Here is a 22,124-nt window from a genome sequence, read left to right as displayed (position 1 = left end):
TATATCTTCTTCTTCTTCTAGAATCTTCAAAAGGCGTTGTAGCCTATCACGAAGATGAACTAATAATAACGATTACAAGTGGTGTGAGGAAGACAGAATGTTTCTAAGTGGGATAAGGAGAGTAGATGCATCAGAAGTAGTCCCTGGCAGTTCTCTGGACTGTCATCATGCACTTTATTTGCTGGAAGACAGTTCCATTAACTTTGGGACAGAGTGTTGGGCAAATACAAACTTGTCTATGTCGCTTCTGGCTTGGTGCAACTGGAGGGTCATGTCATGGTACTTCCTGCTCGTGATTTGTTAAAGCCCGTCTGTACTAGTTTGACCAGGGGGATTAGACCACCTTGCAAGGTCACTGACAGGTGGTTATCTCATCATATCAGCTCTCAATTAATATAAGAAAAAGAGGATCATGGGGGACCAACAGTCACCGATTAGGCATTGTTTGCTATATAGAGGGCACAAGTAGCTATAAGTAGTGCAGTGGGAAAATTTTCAAGGGAGAGCGGAGAGACCATTGACTATCTTATGCACCATTCCCAGTCTTCTTGCAGAGTGCCTTGTAGTTGTAGATATAGTAGGCAACTAAAAGGTGCTGATCATCTCAGTCAAACTGCTGGTTCTCTTGTGGTCCCCATTGTGAAGTAGCGTCCTGGACATCTTAGATGTTGTAGGGATCCCAGACACCGGAACAGATCTCAAGATGAGGGTGGACTAGGGACTTGTACAAAAGAAGCCTGGGTATCAAACCATGCAGCTTGGGACAACCTGCATATTAAAAACAAAAAGAGAGGAGAAATCAAATAAGATTAAAACTGCTGCATTATATTGGATTTTCAAAAATAGCACCTCCCCACTTTTTGTAGGTCTTGCATTTTAATTTTATTAAAAAATGATAAACTTATGTCTATCTGATAGGGCCTTTTTTGAAGAGAAGAGTAAAGGTTTAGATGTATTTCCAATTTATTTTAAGTTATTATTTATTAGTCCAAGATGAGTGTGATGTTGGCATGGGCTTAAATACAGCCTAAATATTTTCAAACTTTATACAAACATACCTTGCCAGAGTTCAACTTAGGTGTCCTGTTCCTGAGATCTACACCATAACATACGATGATCAGGTACTGGTAGTCTCTGTTGCACCTCTGTGGTCATTATCTGCTTCTTGGTTCCATAGGATCTACAATTAAAAGAAAACAGAAACTTAGTAAGGTTCGTGCAAGTAATAGTATCAAATGCTTGCATTAGTTATCAGTTCATGTCCTTTAGACTAGAGTTAGAAATACCCATGCCATACCAAATAAAAAGGGGGTAGCATATAGTCCTGAAACTTTACTGTAAACAAGGTAAATATTCGGACATTAGTAATACGCAAATAATATAAACCTATTTTCTCTCTAAAGTCTAAACATGTCATTTTCCTCTAAAGATTTCAAACAAGGCACAGTGCCATAACTTAGAAGTTAGAGCACAATCAACAAAAAAAAGAGTGGTGGGGGTGGGGGTAAAATTAGGAAGCTAGGAAGTGACACCCTTTTTGTTTTGTTCTTGTCTAGTCTATCTAGCCTACATCCGAACTAAGCTGGACCTGGATACATAATGCCACACTAGCATGACTAGATCTAGACTAGACCCTAGCCTAGGCCAGGGCCTAGTCTATGCCTTAATTAGCCTGAATTTTCTGTCTCTTTCGTTCGTTAGCCTCTGATTTGGGTAGGGTTGGCTAAAGAGAGGAGCCGACTCTACCCAAATCAGAGGCTAACGAACGAAAGAGACAGAAAATTCAGGCTAGATTGTGCTATGAATACTAGCCTAGGCTTTACAGTAAGACTAAAGTGTAGCCTACACTGTAAAGTTATAGCAGCGCCAGCTCAGGAAACGCAGTCGCTTCTTGGTGGAGTGTTAAACGAAATCACATCGGCTTGGACTAGCAATGAGCCATTTGCGCAGTCTACAACAGGTCTACATCTACCATTGATTACTATCGGTAATCAAGCTGTGAACCTAACTTAAAATTATGAGATGTGTTGTAATGAAATAACCTACGGTAAACTCCTGATTATTTCTAAAAATATTACCGTCGACGACTTAAATTAGAGTTAATTCAATCAGTTAATATTCTTTGGTAAGACAAAAGAAAGGGATGGGATAGGGAATAATACGTTGTGACAATGCGGAGAGCCCCTCACTGCAATGACGAACACATCACAATTATTTCAGAGACCTTCACACAAAATGGATCTTACTTACTTTTCTTGATATCATAGGGTATCACTCCGATGTCAATGTTCGCCCAAAGATTTTCTGCTTCACTGAGATGTACTTGACAAACTTCTATTATAATAGAAATTCACTTAAAAGAAAAGTGTGTCCTTGTTCGTAATTGAAAAACCTCAAAGTCGCAGTTCATACAACCGCCATTTTTCGTCATTTTCTTGCTCAAATCGTAGGGAATTCTGGGAATGCAAAAAATGTTTTATGCATGACCTAATACATAAAACATTTTGTCGATGGCCAATCAACAAACAGTAATTGGCGTATTTTTTACGTCATTGCTCATGAATATTCATTGACCCTCCAAAACCGTCGTTCAAATCGGACAAAACCCCCATAATGCATCCAATGCAAAACCTATGAAATGTCAAAGGTCACGATTTTAGTTGGCCCTCTAGTCCTCCTACGGAGGACATACGTGTATGATCGAATCTCTTTGATCATGATATATGGTCTGCTGGTGCAGCGACCTTGGCTAGCTTAATAGGCGGTCTAGCTCCATAGAAAACAACCTGTGTTAGGATAGCTATATCTATAGAGACTTGTAGTATACCACATATCCAGAACTGGGTGGGAGCATCGTTCACAAAGAAGTAACCCGTCTTGAATAGATCACCAGATAACCAGCACATCACCATCTTAACACTGCAAGAGGAGACAAAACAAAAACAAAAATTAAAAATAAGATATGAATCAGTCATTTATAGAAATACAGTCAAGCATTCTTGACTGCTTTCGGGCACTTTATGCAATCAGAATTGACTGTCTATCAATAGGTCAGAGACATTTCATCATCACACAGGACAAAATTGAACTAAACAAAAGAGTTAACATGTCTACCAGCCTTGCAAAACTATACAAAATCATTTAAAATTTGGCCAATAGGTACGGTATATCTTTACGAAAAAAAAACTGTAGACCATCAGACCATGAGACAGAAGGCCAAGAACACCAGCCATGTCAAGTCTTGTGAACCCTCTGAATAGCTACTAAAGCTAGGAACTGGAAGATCAGCATGACTGTCAGACGAGTACAACTATAAACCTTCAGATAACTTTTTCAGAAGGCTTGTGAAACCAACCTTGTAAGTCTCATGGCCTGTGAATTGTTGGTCCAATGCGCCATAGGTATTGAGGACTGTTGGTCTCCTAGGCTGCAGTATTTTTTGTTTCAGATTGTTTCATTGATTATATGTTATACAGTAGGCTTGCGGTTGATTAGATGTTGTTGTTGCAGAGTTATCTCAAAATTAGAGATCTGTTTCACATTTAAGAAACACAAGGGGGGGGATTAATAATTGTAACCTACCTCATTCCCTGTGTAGACTTGTTCCTAAAGTTGTGATAGAACTGCGGTGATCCCAACATGGCTTCAGTGAACACAGCTAGGAAACCTAACGTCTCAACATACGCGCTGAAGGATGACAGGAAGTATGTCAGGACACCTCCAGCTACACAGAACATCACCATAAACACCACATAGTCAATAAAACGAGTCCACTTCCAGAAGTAACGCCAGTCAAGATCTACAGGACAAAAAACAGAATGAAATCCAATTAACACACTGAACGTACTAAAGATAACAATAATACAACAAAAAGTAAAAATATTGATGGTTATAAAAAAAATTACTCATTAGGTTTAAAGATATTGACATTTATTACATTCATTAATGAACAATCTGCTGTCCTTTATGTTAACAATGCATCTACATAATTACATAGTGCTGTCTTTTCAATTTCATCATGATGATGATACGAGGAGAGGTAAATCCTGTAATCCTCTGTCACTTCTTCAGGGTTGGTTATGTTCTAGAGTAATGTAATTTGCACATGCGCAGGGTTTTGGACGTTTTTGATCATATTAATTCAACTCAAATTGCTCAGACCACCAGTGCTTATCTAGTCTCATCTTGAAGATATCGATGGAATTTGATTCAATTATTTCTTGAGGGAGACTGTTCCAGTTGGCCACCAATCTGTTGCTGAAAAGGCATTTCCTTATGTGTAGAAAAGACCTTTCCTTGAAAATCTTTAGGGAATGTCAGTTTGGGTATTGAGAGATAGTATTTTGAAGAGTGTAATGGCATCGCTTCTCCTTCTCCTATAGTACAGTGAGGGTAGGTCCTGAATCTTTAGCCTGTCTGTGTAGGGAAGTTCTCTCATCTTTGGCACCATTTTTGTTGCTCTGCTCTATACCCTTTCCACCTTGTCACCATCTTCCTTCCAGCATGAGTGCCATAAAGGATATTACCATACTCCAAGTGTGGACTTTCTAGTGTCTTGATTTGGAGGTGTAGAGTCGTGTCCTGCCTGGTGAAGATTATTTCATCCCTTGTCATCATATTTACAACATCAGAAGATCTACCACCATCATATGCTTCCCTACTAGTACTAGGGTAGGTACTGTACATGCAGACTGGGAGCCATCTGATTTGAAACCAGATTCATAATGGTTTATCCTTACTACATGAATTGTGAAGTGTTAATTGGATACTTCTGCATAGGACTTTCTCTGTCTCTTTCTTCATCATTTACTATGTCCTTCATGGTTTCATGTGCTTAAAACACGATTTTACAAACATTTTGACTCGGCCTTTTCTCCACTCTGCTTGCTATTTCTTCAGCATCATGTGAAATGATTAGTGCACCTTTCATTATATCCTTTGCTGCTTTCAGGGTTTAAACGTCACAGTCTGAACAGACCAATGTAACGGTTTGCTCTTGCATGAACTAATGATTGTGTATGTATCACCATGCATCTGTTGACAGGTCAAGCAAGACCATTTGTCGCACAGTTCACATTCAATCATACAATTTGTCTTCTTATGGCATTTCGAGCCCTTATAATCTTCACTGACATTGCCACTAACACTGCTACTGGTAGACCTATTGGGCTCATTAACTACAGACTTACTGGTTTCAGCTTTTGATTTTGTTGACAACTTCTTACTGTGTATTCTTGGTCTTGGGTTCTTTCTTGTCTTTCTCTGAAGAGAAGTTTACCACTCTTCATGCTTTACTTGTTGCTCCTTCTGTACAAGATCTTGTTCTGGATCCCTGGTATCCGTACAGCTACCAAACGTGCTTGATTTCTAAGTTGGTCCCATGCTAGATTTGGTGAGTCAACATCGGATCCAAGCAGAGTCCCCAGGCAGCAGTGCTTTCTTATTGATGGGTATATAGTTTCTTCAGCTTCTTCTAAACTGTATCCATGGTCAAAATCCACCTAAAATCTTCCTATTTCAATCAATCTTACTCCCAAAAATCCAATATATTGTTTTAAAAGCAGCTAATCTTTGTAGTATTAGTGATATTTGGCAAAAGAAATTTAGAATTCCAAAAAAGAGAGCTTTGATCAAAACACGTCCGTCACCCACGCATGTGCACGTACCACAATTTAGTATCTCCAACAGCAGAAACTGAACGGCCTAATAGTATGCATGTTGTGAATATATTCCAATGCTTGCAATAGATCTGTTAATTTGTTTGTCCTCTACACTATACATAACTTGCCAGAATCTGATATGTTATTTAATAATCGATAGCAGTTCAGAGACTTCTTATTTTCTAAAACTAACTAGACCTTCCTTTCTCAAATTGGCAACAATGAATAGTATTGTCCACTCCTTCATTGTTCAAAGAAAAAAGGTCAAGAATTTTATGAAAGGAACCAATGAGAAAGAATATCACAAAAATTAACCCCAAAATTGCCAATTTGCACATGAAAATAGTGATTTTATATTTCCACTGTATTGCCAATTTAGAGAAATTAATGATTACTTACAATTACATCGCTCTTGTTTGAGAACGGCAGAGCACTCTGCATTGGAAATAGACTAAAAGTGTTCTGTGAATTTTGCTCTTTAATCTGTTCATGCATAAATGTGCAATGTGCCATTCCTAGCATTCTGGATCTACTGATAATGCCAAAACGTTACAGAAAGGAGACACTGTATTGAATGCTACGGGTTAATAGATGATCATACCGAATATTGTTCTGCTTTCAACCTGACGAAGCACCTGTCTATCATCCCTGCTTGTAGGGTGTGTTCCCACGCTGGCATGACGCACCCGCCCTTCCCCATGGATCATAGGATGGGGGTCTGAACACGCTTTAGAATCTACATCTACTTGTTTACAATTGCATTCAGCCAATATATATTTAGAGTATATGGGAGCGGGATGTACATGTAGGTGGGTCATGTGTTACACGTGACAAAAAAAATTCAGAAAGGGTTAAAAATGATTTAAATAATATCAGTTCAAAGAGGGAGTATGTGGGTTTAAGACAAGAATGGTATTAAATAAAATGGTTCAAGAAATGAGTTATTTAAATGAGAGTAATGAAACAAGCAATTAAATAATACATTGGTTTTTAAAACAAACATTCAAGATATGGATTAGTAGAAAACATAGAGGGCAGCATCCGGTATAATGAATGATATGAGATTGTAAGAATGAAAAGCAGAGACATGAAATGAAGCAATAGGCATGCAGGGATGGATTAGAGACAGGTAGGGAGGAGAAAAGAAGGGAGAGAAAAGAAAAGAAAGATAAAAAGTGAAGGGTCAATGATCTTGTAGGGCGATGTTTAGAAAAGTAAGCCCTATTTCACTATCAATATATCTTAACCCTGACTGCACTGGGCTGCTGCTCCAACAGATGTTGTTAATGTTCTAATTGTAATCATTTTATGCATATTCTACATACTGAATGTACTTCATGTATTCATTATCATGTACACTGAATGGCATATTTGTAAAATAGAACTTGACTTACTGCATCAAAACATCATGTACCCAACATTTAAATAAATCTTGAATAAAAGTTAATGATTTCAAAAACTCTTTATAACTTTGGTATGGATTTCAAGAATCACAAAGATCATGCATACAAACAAAGTATCCTATGACGATTGTCTCATTATTTCTGCAAATAATGATACATTTCTATCAATAGACAGATAAAAGTGGTCTTTAAGATCTGATTTTCAAGTATGGAAAAAGAAGCACCAAGGATGCTTTCTTTCCTCTTCTTTTCTTTTTTTTAATAAATTTAGTATTCTATTTCGTTTCCAAACTTTCTATGATTTCCATGACATTATTTGCTCTTTGAGGGTTAATAAGGATGAGTTTGGCTATGACAGATGGCAATGGAGATTTACCATGAAAAGAAATCTGGATTTAGAAAGAAAATGAGGAAGTACAATCGCCCATTCTTTTCTTATTCTCCCATATTGAAGGAATAAAAGTCCAAAACTTGACAAATATCTAGGATGGATTTCCCTTTACGTAAATGTCAGACTTATATTGGGTGTGGTGTGCTAGTTTTCCATGTTGTTTACTTTTTCCAAGGACTGTGATTTAAGAAATTATGAGTGAATCAAAAGATTACAATCTACATGTAAGTAATCTCTTTCACTTGACTTCAGCCTTTTCTCTAAACTAATAGAAATATGTGCTTACAAAAAAAAGTGTATCTTTGACTAAATTTGTGTGTATATTGCATACTTTGAAACAATTATAAAGACACAATAACGAGTGAAATATTGTACATGACAAGCTTATTCTATTGTACATTGCTGCCATTCGGTTCAGATCTACATTTTCTAATTCATGCAAGCTATACATAGCCACAATGTAACAATGTCTTTTGTAAGGTCCAATAATTAAAAATTATCAATTGAGCAACCAGAGGACCTATATATGATGGTAGATGTGTACTACTAAAAAGATTCCTCCAAGTGGACCCATACTATCATATATATGCACCCTCCTTAGAAATCTGAAGAGCAGCATGGGAACATCATTTATTCATTCACTATCAGTTGATGATTTTCCATGGAATGTTGCAGAGCAACTGCTGACTGTTTCCCAACATTCCTAACAGCATTCATTTTTCTTTGTTCAAAAATATTTACCAAAAATATCTCTACTTGGCAACCTGTATCTATCTATGTCTCATTGCTTAATTGGAGGCTATTGGGGCGACAATAAAATGGACCTCAAGACAAAGGTTCTCCATATAACTTTCTGTCTTCAGCTGTTCTAGTTAACTACTCAAATTACATTCCGTCCACTACTTGATGTTATCAGTCCATTTCCTAGTTGGTCTGCCCCTTTTTCTTCTCCCATTAGTTCCTCCTCGCAAGACAGTGTTTGCCAAGCTATTTTCCATCTAGTTACATGCCAAAATAATATGCAGAAGCCTAATTCATCTCACAAGCATTAGCATTGATTCGCTTTTCCCTCTAGATCTGTCATAACTATTCAGGAATTAATTGCCCAATAACCGCAAATATTGTTTCATGAGAAAATGGGTGCTATTGTATATTATGAGGGGGAGGGGAGGTATTAAAACAAGAATTTAAAAACAAGAGAAAAGGGCATCATATGTTGTTCTACAAAACAATTCCTCTTGCCTTGAAAGAGAAGAGAGAATGTTTTTATTGCAACCAACTTGACCAATGAAGAGGTGGGTATCTACAGATAGGTTTTGACTGTAAATGATTACGTAAAGAGATTTCTTCTACTGCTTTGAGGTTATACGCACCTGTGACATATCTCTTGACTGAGGATAGATCCTGGAGAGCCTTTATTCTGGTGCATAGTTGTAATACAACCATCATAGTAAAGATCATGATAACACTCTGGGCTAGCAGTGGAAGCTCAAAAGGATGACCAAACCTAGAAACAGAACAGAAATACAATACATGTGTAAGACACTATTATCTACATTCTGTTTAGTTTTTCTTTGACATAAATACTGCAGAAAAAGAATTCCAGTAAATTATTCTGGCTGATCACTCCATGCATATCTTACTATAAAGCATAATAAAATTAAAATGTTCAAAGAAAACTAATGAACTCCAAGCTCTTCCTCTTTACTTATATCATAAACTTCAAACTGGAAACAGACGTTAATCAAAACTTGTACTAAATGCAAGTATTTGGATTTGATTATTACACAACATGACTATGTTTTCTTAAATTGATGTTCATGTATACGGATGTAGAAAATTAACTTGCTTTTAAAGTTTTTTAGCTACCTACACTACTTGTGAATCATTCAGATGAATGATCTTTCCCTTAATTTCCTACAAATTCATGAAACTATACTTCATGGCTGAAAAAAATTGCTCACCAGAACAAGATCCTGAGTGTGTTAGCAATAAGTAGAACAAGGCAGACGTGCGTTGAGAATCCCTCTGTGTTCTCTGAACGACTGATGTCCAAGTATTGTGGGATGAAAGGAACAATTCCACCAAAGATCATGGCTGCGGACGCTCCCCATGACACAAGGTTGAGGAGCGTTATCTCAGGTACTTGGTGAAGTTTCTTCTCAGCTAGGTCAGCAAACCCTTTGATCAAATCTTGCTCCATGATTTTAAGTTTCTTTGTTTCACTTAATTTCCTGTGCGTCGTGGCTCAAAGCCAAGTGTCCTCCAAACATTCAATCAATTCAGGAAATGTTTTCACTATCTTACAGATTACCATAAATCAATCATACTCTTAAAGCATAAAGGCATTTGTTTTGTTAAAGACAGTTGAATCTGAAGTATTGAGACTTAGCTGCGTAACAAGAAGTTTGACAATGCCCTCATCTGATCCGAGATACTCCCTTCTCATTAGGCCTTGGATCTGAAATGAATTATAAAGAAATAAAAGAAATATTCAGGATATTTTATATGCACTGGACTTCACATATTTTACTGCATGTACATTGATACATGTAAGTGTTTTGTCTACAATTTACACACCATTTCTGCACTTAATTGCACCCTTGTTACACACACAAATGTAATAACGCCCACAAATGTAATAACGCCCACAAATGTAATAACGCCCACAAATGTAATAGCGCCCACAAATGTAATAACACTTTACCCACAAATGTAATAATTTTGAATCACCCACAAATGTAATAATGACTTTACCCACAAATGTAATAAATTTGAAGGGATATTTTGTCAAATTTGTTCAAAACTAAAACCCTGTAATAAAGCATGGGTATAGTGCGCAGTCTTTACTCCAGACCCGGTTATTTCAAAAATTTAAAAAATCTTCAAAACTAAGACCCTATAATCCACAAATGTAATAAATTTGAAGGGATATTTTGTCAAATTTGTTCAAAACTAAAACCCTGTAATAAAGCATGGGTATAGTGCGCAGTCTTTACTCCAGACCCGGTTATTTCAAAAATTTAAAAAATCTTCAAAACTAAGACCCTATAATCCTTTTCCTGTGGAATAACATGAGAATCAAGCGTACTTTTTCCTCCAGACCCAGTTATTCAAAAGTAAAAAAAAAAAAAAAAAAAAAAAAAATTAAACTAAGACCCCACCATCTTCCAAACTAAGACCCGGTAATAAAGCAATGGGCAGGCTTGTTGGCGGATCTTTTGTGAGGTTTTGCGGAGATTTCTGCTGACTAGTCCCAGCATCCGATTGGCTCGGGATGTGATGTTGTTTATGTGGCCTTGCCAGGACAAGTTGGATGAGAAAGTCAGTCCTAGATACCGGAGATCTGTTACCAACGCAAGAGGAGTGTCTCCTAGCGTGTATGTCGTGGTGATGGCTTTCCGACGTAGGGAGAATGTGATGTGGTAGCATTTCTCGGTGTTGAATTTCATCTGCCATGTGTTAGCCCATGAATGCAGCCTGTTGAGATCTTGTTGTAGGGCTTGGCTATCAGTAACATCAGTGATCGGACGGTATAGAAGACAATCATCAGCAAAGAGTCGGATTTTGGAAGAGATCCCATCTACTATGTCATTGATGAAGGATATAAACAGAAGTGGGCCGAGAACTGTGCCCTGCGGTACCCCAGAGGTGACTGGAACCCATTCAGATGACTCTCCATCTACAACAACACGTTGTAACCTTTCAGTTAGGAACACCCTGACCCATCTGATAAGGTTGTCATGGATCCCATAGTGATGGAGCTTGTGGAGGAGGCGGTTATGGGGTACACGGTCAAAGGCTTTGGAGAAGTCTAATGCAACTGCATCAACTTGCTCTTTCTAGTCTAGAGAGTGTGCAACATCTTGAGATGTAATGATCAACTGGGTCTCACATGAATGGCCAGGACGAAAGCCATGCTGAACATCATCGAGAATATTATTTTCGTCATAGTGATCCATGATATTGCTGAAAATGACATGTTCGAGCAGTTTACTGCAGATGGACGTGATTGATACAGGGCGGTAGTTGGAGGCCTTGCTCCTGTCTGATATCACAACCACATATTCTGAGATTTTCATGGTCGCAGCTACCATCGTATGGCCGTAGGCGCTATTTGAAATTTATCAAAATTTACCGGGAGCACCGGTAAATTTTTATATTCAATTTTTCTTGAAAGCAGAAGTGTTTTAGGGGCCAATTTTTTTAGTGTTTATAATACATCCATAGGGGCATCCAAATATATTAACAAATATCACTATTTAGCCAATTTTCAAAAATTACCAAAACTTTGTAATACCTTTAAGACCCGGTAATAAAGCATGGGATTAGAGCGTAGTCTTTACTTCAGACTCGGTTATTTAAAAAAAAAAAGGAAAATCTTCAAACTAAGACCTCCCCATCTCATTCCTGTGGAATAACATGGGTATAGAGTGTAGTCTTTCCTCCAGACCCGGTTATTTCAAAAGAAATAGAAATTTAAACAGTCAAGAGTTAAGGAGTAAAGACTGCGCGCTATACCCATGCTTTATTTCAAGGTTTTAGTTTTGAACAAATTCGACAAAATATCCCTTCAAATTTATTACATTTGTGGGTAAAGTCATTATTACATTTGTGGGTGATTCAAAATTATTACATTTGTGGGTAAAGTGGTTATTACAGTACATTTGTGGGTGAAATTATTACATTTGTGGGTGTTATTACATTTGTGGGTAAAGTGTTATTACATTTGTGGGTGTTATTACATTTGTGGGTGTTATTACATTAGTGGGCGTTATTACATTTGTGGGTGTGTAAACCCTTTTCAGGTAAAGTACATGTATGTAATTGCCCCATGCACGTGCACCCACCATCCCTATGATCAGGAAGCTCCTGAGTGAGCTGCTAAAGGGATTACTCCATCAAGTATCAATTAGTAAAGATGTTGAACTTTCAAATTGATAATCATCATAATAATTTTAATTTATGATTAAATCAAGTTTAATTTCTATGTGCCTGCTACACTCTCAGAAATATGAAAAAGTATACATGTAATATAAGATAAGACATTTCTTTGTCTTTCTTTTAAATGTCACAAAGAGCATAACATTAGATCATTACACATTTGCAAAATAAATTATGGCAATTATTAACAAAGTGAACTACCGGTAGTAGATCTAGATCTAGACCCAGTAGATCCCCTACTAACTAACCCTAGTAAAAAATTAAAAAAAGACGAGACCCTGGAAAAAGAGCTTGTAAAATTATGAACTTTGGTAGGGGGACTTAAGGAACATGCATTAGTCATTACATGTAGACCTACTTGTAAAAATATTATTGTGATTTTCTTCAAAATACTGTTTGAAATTAACTGCCCGAATAAGCCATTCAATCACACTGCACGACGTGTTATGTTGCCATGCCTAGCCACACCCACACTGTACCCAAACCAGGCCAGTCTGTTTCCTGCAAACCCTGTAATACTATGTAAAGAGCGATGTACTCAATTGGAAGAAGAAGAAGGAACCCATTCAACCTCAAATTTCAAAACACAACTTGTCAACTGCCCCGATTCAAATAAAAACAACCACTAAAAATGTAACATAGGACCTACAAATTTTCAATTTTAAAAAGTTATTGTACAAATACTACAAGTCAAGCTTACAAGAATTTAAGTAAAGATATGGCAACTAAGAAGTAAGAATAAGATCCATACAATTTTCACCTCTGTCACTTGATCAGCACTGTCATGTCTTCAGAAGTTCAGTTGTTTGTATCATATACACTGCATGTAGGCGTCATACACGACACGTATTTTAATGTTTGTAAACAATTTGCATGCATAGTTTACAGCGATGAGGGCGACAAACAATTGTTTATGGTAAGCAAAAGCGTATCTCGTCGACGTCACGATGAATTGAATTAAAAGAAACAAATTATAACAGTTTTCTCGCTAGCCATAGAGTCCATAGGAGTCAACATTTTGATTAAACTAGAAATGTTTGAGAATATAAAATAGTAAAACTTGTGGCATACTTACTGTATTTTAGCTAACCTTAAAATAATTTAGGACATTTGCCTGTGTAAAAGTAGTCATAGCAATGGTTTTTCGGTTTTCTAATTAAATAGAAAATAATTTGAATAATGTATTAAAGTTATGAATATTTTTATTGTGACAATATATTTGTTTTTGCATGCAGTGCAATCTTCTCCAAACGCACATTGAATCCTGCACCACATACAAAACTGTAATATGCAAGGACACCATGGGAACTTTCTTTTCTTACTAAATAAATAATCTTACTTAATTTCCTACCTAATCTTACTTAGTTTCTTACATGTACCTAATTCTACTTAGTTTCTTACATCCTACTTTGCTTACTAAATAATTCTACTCCTACTTAAACAACCCTATACGGCCTAATGTTTGTTTCCTGACGTCACGGCATGAACTCTGCAACTAGTCGAGCTCTATTGATTCCTTTGGCGCGAGGCCTGAGTGGCGTTCCATAGGGCTCACTCAAGCGATGTAAAGCTGATTCGAGATAAATAAAGAAATTAATAATAATCAATTTGAATGGGCAATGGGCAAAGTTACGAAAAACAAGATGGTGGTAAAGCATTGCCCGAATTGTGAAAATCAGGTAAATATATCCAGCTCATGGTGTTATTTGTATTTTTGTATTTAATCCAGAGTTACAATGTTCCATTGTTTTATAGATCTATTCGATGTCTGTGAGTGTGAGCTTGAGCCGAGTTACTGTGGTCTGTGGATGACTATGGTTGAATGATGAGTATGAGAGGCGTACGTACGTGAGTGCGATTTCCTGGATAAGTTCAGGCTAGAGTGGCTGTGCATGCCCAGCGCCTGGCGGTGGCGCTTGTTCAGTAGGCCTATCCAAAATTTGACCCGTAACTCCGGCGTGGAGATACCCTACTAAAACATACTCAAACAGTAGGGGCGCTGGTCCGAGAATAAGGATCGTCTTCATAAACGAGGATCGTCTTCTTTAACACTGACCGATGCGTCCTCAAAAATAAGGACCGTCTGCATTTTTGCAGACGTTTCATATTTTTGATCGGCGCATTGGCGATGCAAAAAACGGATTCTGCAATGATTTTCTTGATGCAATTTACATTGACTTTGTACAGAGCCCTTCACATTATGAGCAATAAATCCTTGGGAAGACGGACAACCCATAAAAGTAGACGGACAACTAGGGTTATTTTCCCCCGGGGAATCCATTTTTGGCATCGCCAGCGGGCCGTTCTGTAACATGAAACCCCCAGAGCGCCGATGAAAAAAAACGTCCTCGAAAATGCAGACGACCCTTATTTTTGAGGACACATTTTGTCTTCGTTTATGAGGATATCCTTGTTTATGAGGACGATCCTCATTCTCGGACCAGCGCCCCTACTGTCAAACATTCTCAAAATGAAGTAAATATTCATTAAATGTCCAAATATATAGATCATGAGTTAAAAGTTGTTATGTTTATTACCTGTTTTGTGTCAATTTTCTAGTTATTTTTGGAGTAGTCTTTTGAAAAACGTTGATAGACTATTAGTTAGTATACACTTTTTCACAGGTTTCCGATGGTGGGTTGCAGGGGGGCGGGGGCGCGACTGTGTGAAGTTATCTACCGTAATGTCTCAGATTCTCATTACGGTAGATAACTTCACACAGGCGCGCACCCGCCCGCAACCCACCATCGGTATGCACTTGTATTGTGCAGCGGTTTGCCGTGAAACCTGTGAAAAAGTGTATAATAATAGATTTTTATATAGACTTCTATAGGCTATATAGACTTTATATACTTTATTTTTTAAATCGTTTTTAAAACCGAAAACCGTCCGGTTTTGACTGGCGGTTAAACAGAATTGGAGATATCCGTGAAGTTACAGCACTAGTATGGATAAATATTTTCTTTCTTATTTACTATTAAAACTCTTATAACTTTAAGAATAGGCTAACTAAGAACAGTTTGTATACTTTTATAATGCTTTTATATTAAAGGTACTATGTCCCATTTGCAGGCCAAAAAATGAAAAGGGTAGATTCCCGGTGGGGTCACTCCCCAGCAGAGGGTACGTGACACATATGACCGTTACCACAAATGCAAATAACCCCCTTTTGCGGTCAATTTCAAGGACATTTTGAGAAATTCAACCCCCTTTTTTACGTCAAAACAAGGACAAAATCGTCCTTTGGAATATCCCTATTTATAAGATTGTAAGGACACTTTCGGAAATTTACCCCTATACCATATTTCAAGGACACGACATTATACCCTTTTTTCATTATAACATAAAGGTGTCCAAGACCAGAGTCCTCAAATTACTTTTTTTTCCCATTAACATAAAGGTGCCAAAGACCAGAGTCCTTCAATTACAAGTTCACACACATGCAAGTAATAATCAGTTCACCATATTACTGACCTAGCTTGTATTCCTTACAAAATCTGTTAGCGTATTAGCATCATGCTGGCTCAGAACAAATTGGCGCTCACTGCACTGTCAAGTTGTGTCCTCCTCTGATCCATCCTCAGTGTCCTTGTAAACAAGGTTCACTTTCATGATGACATCTTTCAACACAACATGCATTAGTGCTTGTATTTGTAAAGTCATTTTCGCATCACTCATTTCCAAATGTAATGTTCTAAAATGTCATATACAATAATTAACATGAAAAGTTTCTTCTGCGTGAAGATCTCCTTGTATTACTTTCATCTTCGGGAAGTTCGTTTTGGGCTTACTGTGATCCGGATTCTGCCATCATCAGCGGCTCCGATAATTTCTCTTCCTGGTTTTCTCTTTTCCCTTTTCCTGACCCCTATTTATCAATTTCGAGGACACCTGTGCACCCCTATTTTCTATATTTCAAGGAATATTTTGTCCGCGGACATTGCTTGAAATTTACCCCTTTTTCCGCGATTTTGGTAACGGTCATGCGGTCCGGAAGTCACATTGAGTGACCCCACCGGGGGTAGATTCCAACAGCATTTGAAAGATAATACTAATTTAGAACTTCCCTAAAAAAGGTGGGGCTTGAAAATGTCTTCAAGTGGGAAAATAACAACTATTAGTTTTCAAATCGACTTAGGAGCTAAAGAGCCAATAAGTAATAGTCTTGATTTTCACACCATTTTACCAAATGGTCATACGTTTTATGCTGCGCAAAGATCCAATCACTTTAATTTTGGCCATCACAAGAAGTGGTTTATTGATGTAGACAAATGCTCATGTACCCTTTACAGCTCATCGTATGTATGTTATTACCAAAGAAGAAAAAAAGCCAGTCAGTCACTCAATAGTGTCTGACAGTGAAGTCTAGCAAGTAAACGGGTTTCCTTGCATAATTTGAGTATTAGGACACTGCTAACGTTTAAATTTCACAGATAGGACATACATGACATATTCATAATTCCTGCAAAGTTCTACAGAATTTGAAGTTGGCTGCAAAAGGGACATAGTACCTTTAACACAAATATGAACTGATTAGTGAATTGAGAGCTTGAAGATCAAGAAATCAGTTTTAAAATAAACTGTCAATTTTCTTTTTTTTTCGCTGCCCATAGACTAACTTAAAGTTGCCTTGAGATGGCATTCTCTCAAAAATCGCTCATCTTGGCAAGGACATTTTTGTGAAACACTGAGCGGACAAGTTGAGCGACAGCGGCAAGATGTCATTGATCTTGTAGTTATGACTGTTTCAAGAAAAACGACCCCTGGTACCGCTTGAGCCGGCATATATCCAAAAAAACAAAGGCAAAACTAGTAGAAATTAGTTATTCCAAGCTGAGGGATTTGGAGGGAGGGGACGAGAAGGGGGGGGGGGAGGGTGACCAGACGTAAAATTACCATACCATATCACTTGACAAACCTAGTGACCTCCCAATTTCAGTCACATTGTACTTATCTATTCTAGATCTACCATATTTTTTATATTCCCCCCCCCCCCCCCCAAAAAAAGGACCTGGTTTAATTGATTGTAAACATGAACATGTATTTGTTAACATTTTACATAATTACATAATTTACATAATACAACTTAGTTTGATTTTGAGATGTGAGGTAATTTGGAGAAACTATGTCTTTTCCATCAATACGGATTAGCATTGAACACTATGTGTTGCTGGTGTGTGTCTTTTTAAGGTTCCAGTAGCATGTAAAGAGTGTAGATGTGGACATGCATTCTTCACCAAGAAGCTTCTACACTCACATTCTGGAGGAGGAGAAGGAGTCTCGGTAGCAGGAGAAGGAGCAGCAGGAGCAGGAGGAGGCACATGCATGGGTAAGGCAAGACAGACAACCATCGGCAACATTCTCTTAGGTCTTCATCAGCTCCTACCTTTGTCATTCCCAAATCCTGTAAACAGGCTGGTTTCAAATCCTACCAGTCCTTAGCCCCACGTCTCTGGAACAAACTCCCCTCGTTCTTAAGAAACAGTACTTCACTAGATTTCTTAAAGGGAAAGTCCACCCCAAAAATAAGTTTGTTTCGATAGAGGCAGAATAATAAGAAAATCAGCTGAGTGAAAGTTTGAGCAAATTTTGAATGAAAATAAGAAAGTTATGAATTATTGAAGTTGTGATCAATCAAACACAAATTGGCAACTCTATGACGTATCATGCGAGCTCAACTTCCATTTGCTCAGTACTAAAAAAATCTAAAATTTTCATTTTCCCTCAAGAAAAATTTCAACCATACATGCACCCTAAATATAATAATTGCAAATATGTTTCTATACTCCCCCTGCAAGGAACAAATATATATTCCGTCATCAATAACGAAGAAAACATGATTTTATGGAATATTATGCACAAAGCAAATGAAGAAGAGCTCGTATGATAAGTCACAGAGTTGCCAATTTGTATTTGATTGATCACAACTTCAATAATTCATAACTTTCTTATTTTCATTCAGAATTTGCTCAAACTTTCACTCACCTGATTTTCTTATTATTCTGCCTCTATCGAAACAAACTTATTTTTGGGGTGGACTTTCCCTTTAAAAAACAACTGAAAACGTACTTGTACAACTCCTCTTTAATTGTTGATAGTCTAAGAGACAGTGCCTTGTATCCTTTGGAAAAGGTGCTATATAAATCCAATTATTATTATTATTATGACCGCTACTACTAAAAGCAGACAAGAGTAGCCAAGAGCAGAGCCAAAAGCAACCAATCAAGTATCAGCTATGAATCCCCTTCAAGATTGCTAAGGCGATTGTTTTTTTATGCAACATTTACAAGGAAGCTTATTTTGATCATTACCAATCGATTGGGAGGAAAAATGGAGAAATTACAAGTGGAAATTTAAGAAATTGTAAGCATTTTAAAATGCAGAATACTGTAGGCTTCATGACAGTGCTGCAATGTCCCTTTCAAATTGTTACTTTAGCCCTGCCCTTTTGCTGTCTAAGTGTTTTAAGTATTTTATCCCTGGTCCCAGTGGTCTGCATAAAACTAGATGGTATTGAATGTCCTTTTACAGCGTTTCTACTGCAAGTTATTAGGTATGAATAAAAGATAAAAGAATCTCTTGAATATTAATGCAGTCTGATGTGGCAACAGTCAGCAAAAAAAAAAGAGTCAGGACTTGGGATAAACGTTATAGCTTTTTTTTCATAATTGTATTTTTTTCTTTGGACATGTGAGATAGTGATGTTTTGACCACAAAAAAAAAGTCGTCCTGTTATGATGATATAAATATATCTTTTTATTTTCTTTGACAGAAGAAGATAGCAGTGGAGTAAAGAGAAGGCGTACTGAGAGAGTGAGGAGGGAGAGACCAGACTACTACAGTGCTAGTGAATTTGAGAATCATCTCAGAAGGGTTAGTAAAGAAGGAATAAATAGTGATGTGGATCTAACCATGAAACTAGCTTTCATCAAAATTATAAAAGATACTAAACACAATGCCTTAATAGTGGAAAGTCATGACAAAATCAGATGGTGTCAACATTTTCCCAAAACAAACAATTCCATCACATAATAGTCCTCACCATTTCTAATTCTTAGGAGTCTCACTCAACAAAATCTACTTGCATGGTGACTCATGAATCATGATAAGATTTATCTTTAGTCAATGTTGGCTATGTGCATCAACTATCAGCATAATCCATCTTTCATTATGGTTATCCTTTTACCGACTTATTCCATCACAGATATCAACATCAAAATCGGGAGAAAAGGGGGAGGACAAATCATCAAAGAAGAAGAAACATAGAAGAGGTCGACCAAAAGGATCCCAGAATAAGTCAATAGGTAAGTACATGTCACAATATCTATCATAAGTATAACTTGTTTTCATTGGTTACCCATCATTCTAATGCAATAACTCATATTTTTTCATAGAGTTATTGTGCAATACTATTTTACAGCACTACGCGCAGAGGGACATATATACAATGTGTTATATGCTATACAAGAATGCTTTTATTATTATCATTAGTAGTAGTAGTAATAGCAGTATTGTTATTATCAATTTTGTGTGAAAATGTCAACAAGCACAGAAAAAAACAAAGAACCTAGATTACAATAAGATATTATGATATTTTAAAATCAAAACCAGAAATCAGTATGAATCAGAAGAAAAAAATTCATGCCACTTCATGTCGCTAATGTACCTTATTTTCTTTTTTTGCAGAGGAGATTGAGGAAGAAAGAGAGAAAGATTTATATTCCAACCTACCAACTGAAAAGGCCTTTGTGTATGCTGTAGTTCTAGCTGAAATCAATGAGAAGCTTCAAACGCAGAGTCAGGAATGGAAACCACCAACTGATCTACATCTCAAGAAAAGATCAAAGAAAACATGACCAGAATTGAGAGTGTGATCGCTCACTCAGTAAGCAAGGATATAAATCTTTCAGACAAACATCGATGCGTGGTGTCCATAGCCTGATTCAAACTATTTCACATCAGATAGACATTCTATATGGATACAAGGAGCATTCTTCTGCATGAATGGGCTTGATGAATAGAGAGAGAGAGATAGAGACTCAAAATGACACATTTGTGGACAGTGGGGAGAGAAGATACACTCGGTTTTAATGTTACAAATCCTTGATTGTGTCATGAATTGTGAAGCTGCAATATTGAAGATGCCCCTTCCTCCTGGTCAAGGTCAAGCTAGTAACCATGGCACACAAGAACACAGCTCTAGAGGAAAATTCACTAATCTAGGCGTTATCTTTGTTATCTATTTCGCTGTCAACAGAAATTAATTATCTTTCTACTGTCATCTTTTTAACATGTAGACTACTGAATTCTCTCAGTCTCATAGACTTAATGCAGGATCCACCCTGTTCCTGCAGGCAATAGGTTAACTGATCATCAGTATATCCTCAGTTTGGAGCCACAAGGGCATTGACTCATATATACTGGAACCCAGAGTTAACGCCCTTCTGGCACCAAACAGATGATACGGCATCCAGTTCAATTGTGTTCATTTTTGCTTTAAATGTATTACATCTCAGCCACTGTGGTGCTGGAGAATAACATGCACTGTTTTTCTATCCATGGTTAATGTATCCAGACATTAACACACAAGAGGGTGGAATCCTGACAGGCTTTAGGATGAACCTAGGCTGATGAAGGTTGCCTCTGTCAGGTTTCCCTTTTCTAGGCAATATGGAGTAGATTTTAACATACAGGTGTACATGTATTTAGGTACTGGATAAAGGGATTTTGTGTGGGGAATAAGAGGTCGATGTTCATGGAGTCCTGGTTACAATATATACTATTAAAGATCTGGTCACCCTAATAAGTTTGTTTAAAATTGATAACCCATTAACTCTGCATAACTCAAAGATTCCCAAGTCAAATTTTCTGTAAGTCAAATTGATTATGCAGACCAAACTATTCATGATTTAACAAATTTTTTTGCAGTCACAACAGGTTTGATTTGTGCAGACTTAACTGTTCTTTTTAACACCTCAGAGGGGGGACGGGAGTCAAAGTTGCTACACATTTGTATGAATTCTTCACAGCATTAATGTCATCATTGTTAAGATAAGATGTCACATTTGCTAATCTTTCAGAGCTCAGATTAGAATTAATCTGGAAGTTCTTGGGCCTCTTTCAGATATGACGCAGCAGAAGCCTGTTTTTTTATTTTGATGATGATGTAGCAAAGAGCTCAGTGAATATGCACAGGATCCTTGTTGCACTCACTTGCCATTCATGTACATGCTTTAAAAAACAAGCGTTGGTTTACAGCCTCATATCTGAATAAGCCTTAACTGCTGCTTTAGTATTATTTTTCAGATGAGATTTGGAATTCAAAGATTTAACAAAAATACATCCTTAATGCTAAAAAAATTATACCTGGTAATTAGTTTTCAATGACAGTTTAAAGAGTTTGACATACAGACTTGCAAAAGATTATCAGATCAAAAAGGTTCTTTTTTGTTATTTTGATAGTAAGATGGACATAAAATACCATGATAATTACTAATTAGGTACAATTGGTAATATATGTCATTAGTTCAAGAAAATCTAAAAAATTTGTTTTCATTATTTACATGCATGAAATAATATTCCTCGATAGGGAGCTTGGTCTAATTATTTTTCCAGGGCTGTATTTTTTTACATACACTTGCATTCAGTTTCACTCTCACTCAATGGGCATGTACATTAGAAGAATTGACCCTGAATTCATTCGCCATTTCCTATATCTGTTCAGAG

At 37.1% G+C, this 22,124-nt stretch overlaps 2 protein-coding genes and 1 long non-coding RNA gene across 4 annotated transcripts; 1 reads left to right on the top strand and 2 right to left on the bottom strand.

The window, feature by feature from the left end:
• Positions 1-405: 405 nt before the first annotated feature.
• On the bottom strand, positions 406-2,557 carry LOC115920161. The gene is made up of 3 exons (XR_004062214.1): positions 2,251-2,557; positions 1,059-1,180; positions 406-768 (listed from the first exon to the last, which is right to left on the bottom strand). It is a non-coding gene; the product is annotated as an uncharacterized LOC115920161 (long non-coding RNA).
• A 157-nt stretch (positions 2,558-2,714) lies between these two features.
• LOC753736 (solute carrier family 66 member 2) lies at positions 2,715-13,263 on the bottom strand. Its single transcript, XM_030975144.1, has 6 exons — positions 13,150-13,263; positions 9,419-9,915; positions 8,828-8,961; positions 6,262-6,402; positions 3,583-3,799; positions 2,715-2,919 (listed from the first exon to the last, which is right to left on the bottom strand). The coding sequence occupies exons 2-6, from the start codon at positions 9,655-9,657 to the stop codon at positions 2,715-2,717; spliced, it is 936 nt and encodes a 311-aa protein (XP_030831004.1). The 5' UTR covers positions 9,658-9,915; positions 13,150-13,263.
• A 680-nt stretch (positions 13,264-13,943) lies between these two features.
• LOC100893030 (UPF0547 protein C16orf87 homolog) lies at positions 13,944-21,750 on the top strand. 2 transcript variants are annotated; one of them, XM_030975143.1, is made up of 5 exons: positions 13,944-14,077; positions 17,589-17,727; positions 19,174-19,271; positions 19,603-19,702; positions 20,085-21,750. In XM_030975143.1, exons 1-5 carry the CDS (start codon positions 14,018-14,020, stop codon positions 20,252-20,254), a joined length of 567 nt encoding a protein of 188 aa, XP_030831003.1. In that variant the 5' UTR covers positions 13,944-14,017; the 3' UTR covers positions 20,255-21,750. The 2 variants fall into 2 exon arrangements, with proteins under 2 accessions (XP_030831003.1, XP_030831002.1); XM_030975142.1 differs by having other exon boundaries at positions 13,946-14,077; positions 19,171-19,271.
• The last annotated feature ends 374 nt before the right edge of the window (positions 21,751-22,124 follow it).

This window comes from Strongylocentrotus purpuratus, unplaced genomic scaffold (genome assembly GCF_000002235.5).
Source record: "Strongylocentrotus purpuratus isolate Spur 01 unplaced genomic scaffold, Spur_5.0 spur5_scaffold_8, whole genome shotgun sequence".
Lineage (NCBI taxonomy): Eukaryota > Metazoa > Echinodermata > Echinoidea > Camarodonta > Strongylocentrotidae > Strongylocentrotus > Strongylocentrotus purpuratus.
Note: the sequence above shows the minus strand (reverse complement) of the source record. Positions and strands in the feature narration are given on the sequence as shown.

Excerpts from the sequence above, each read along its gene's own strand:
- LOC753736 (XM_030975144.1), bottom strand. The coding sequence starts at position 9,657 with ATGGAGCAAGATTTGATCAAAGGGTTTGCTGACCTAGCTGAGAAGAAA. Across the intron at positions 6,403-8,827 it reads AGTCAAGAGATATGTCACAG|ATGTAGATTCTAAAGCGTGT; the intron begins GTGCGTATAACC and ends GTAAACAAGTAG. Across the intron at positions 3,800-6,261 it reads TGAAAGCAGAACAATATTCG|ATCTTGACTGGCGTTACTTC; the intron begins GTATGATCATCT and ends TTTGTCCTGTAG.
- LOC100893030 (XM_030975142.1), top strand. The coding sequence starts at position 14,018 with ATGGGCAAAGTTACGAAAAACAAGATGGTGGTAAAGCATTGCCCGAAT. Across the intron at positions 14,078-17,588 it reads GCCCGAATTGTGAAAATCAG|GTTCCAGTAGCATGTAAAGA; the intron begins GTAAATATATCC and ends TGTCTTTTTAAG. Across the intron at positions 17,728-19,170 it reads AGGAGGAGGCACATGCATGG|AAGAAGATAGCAGTGGAGTA; the intron begins GTAAGGCAAGAC and ends TTTCTTTGACAG.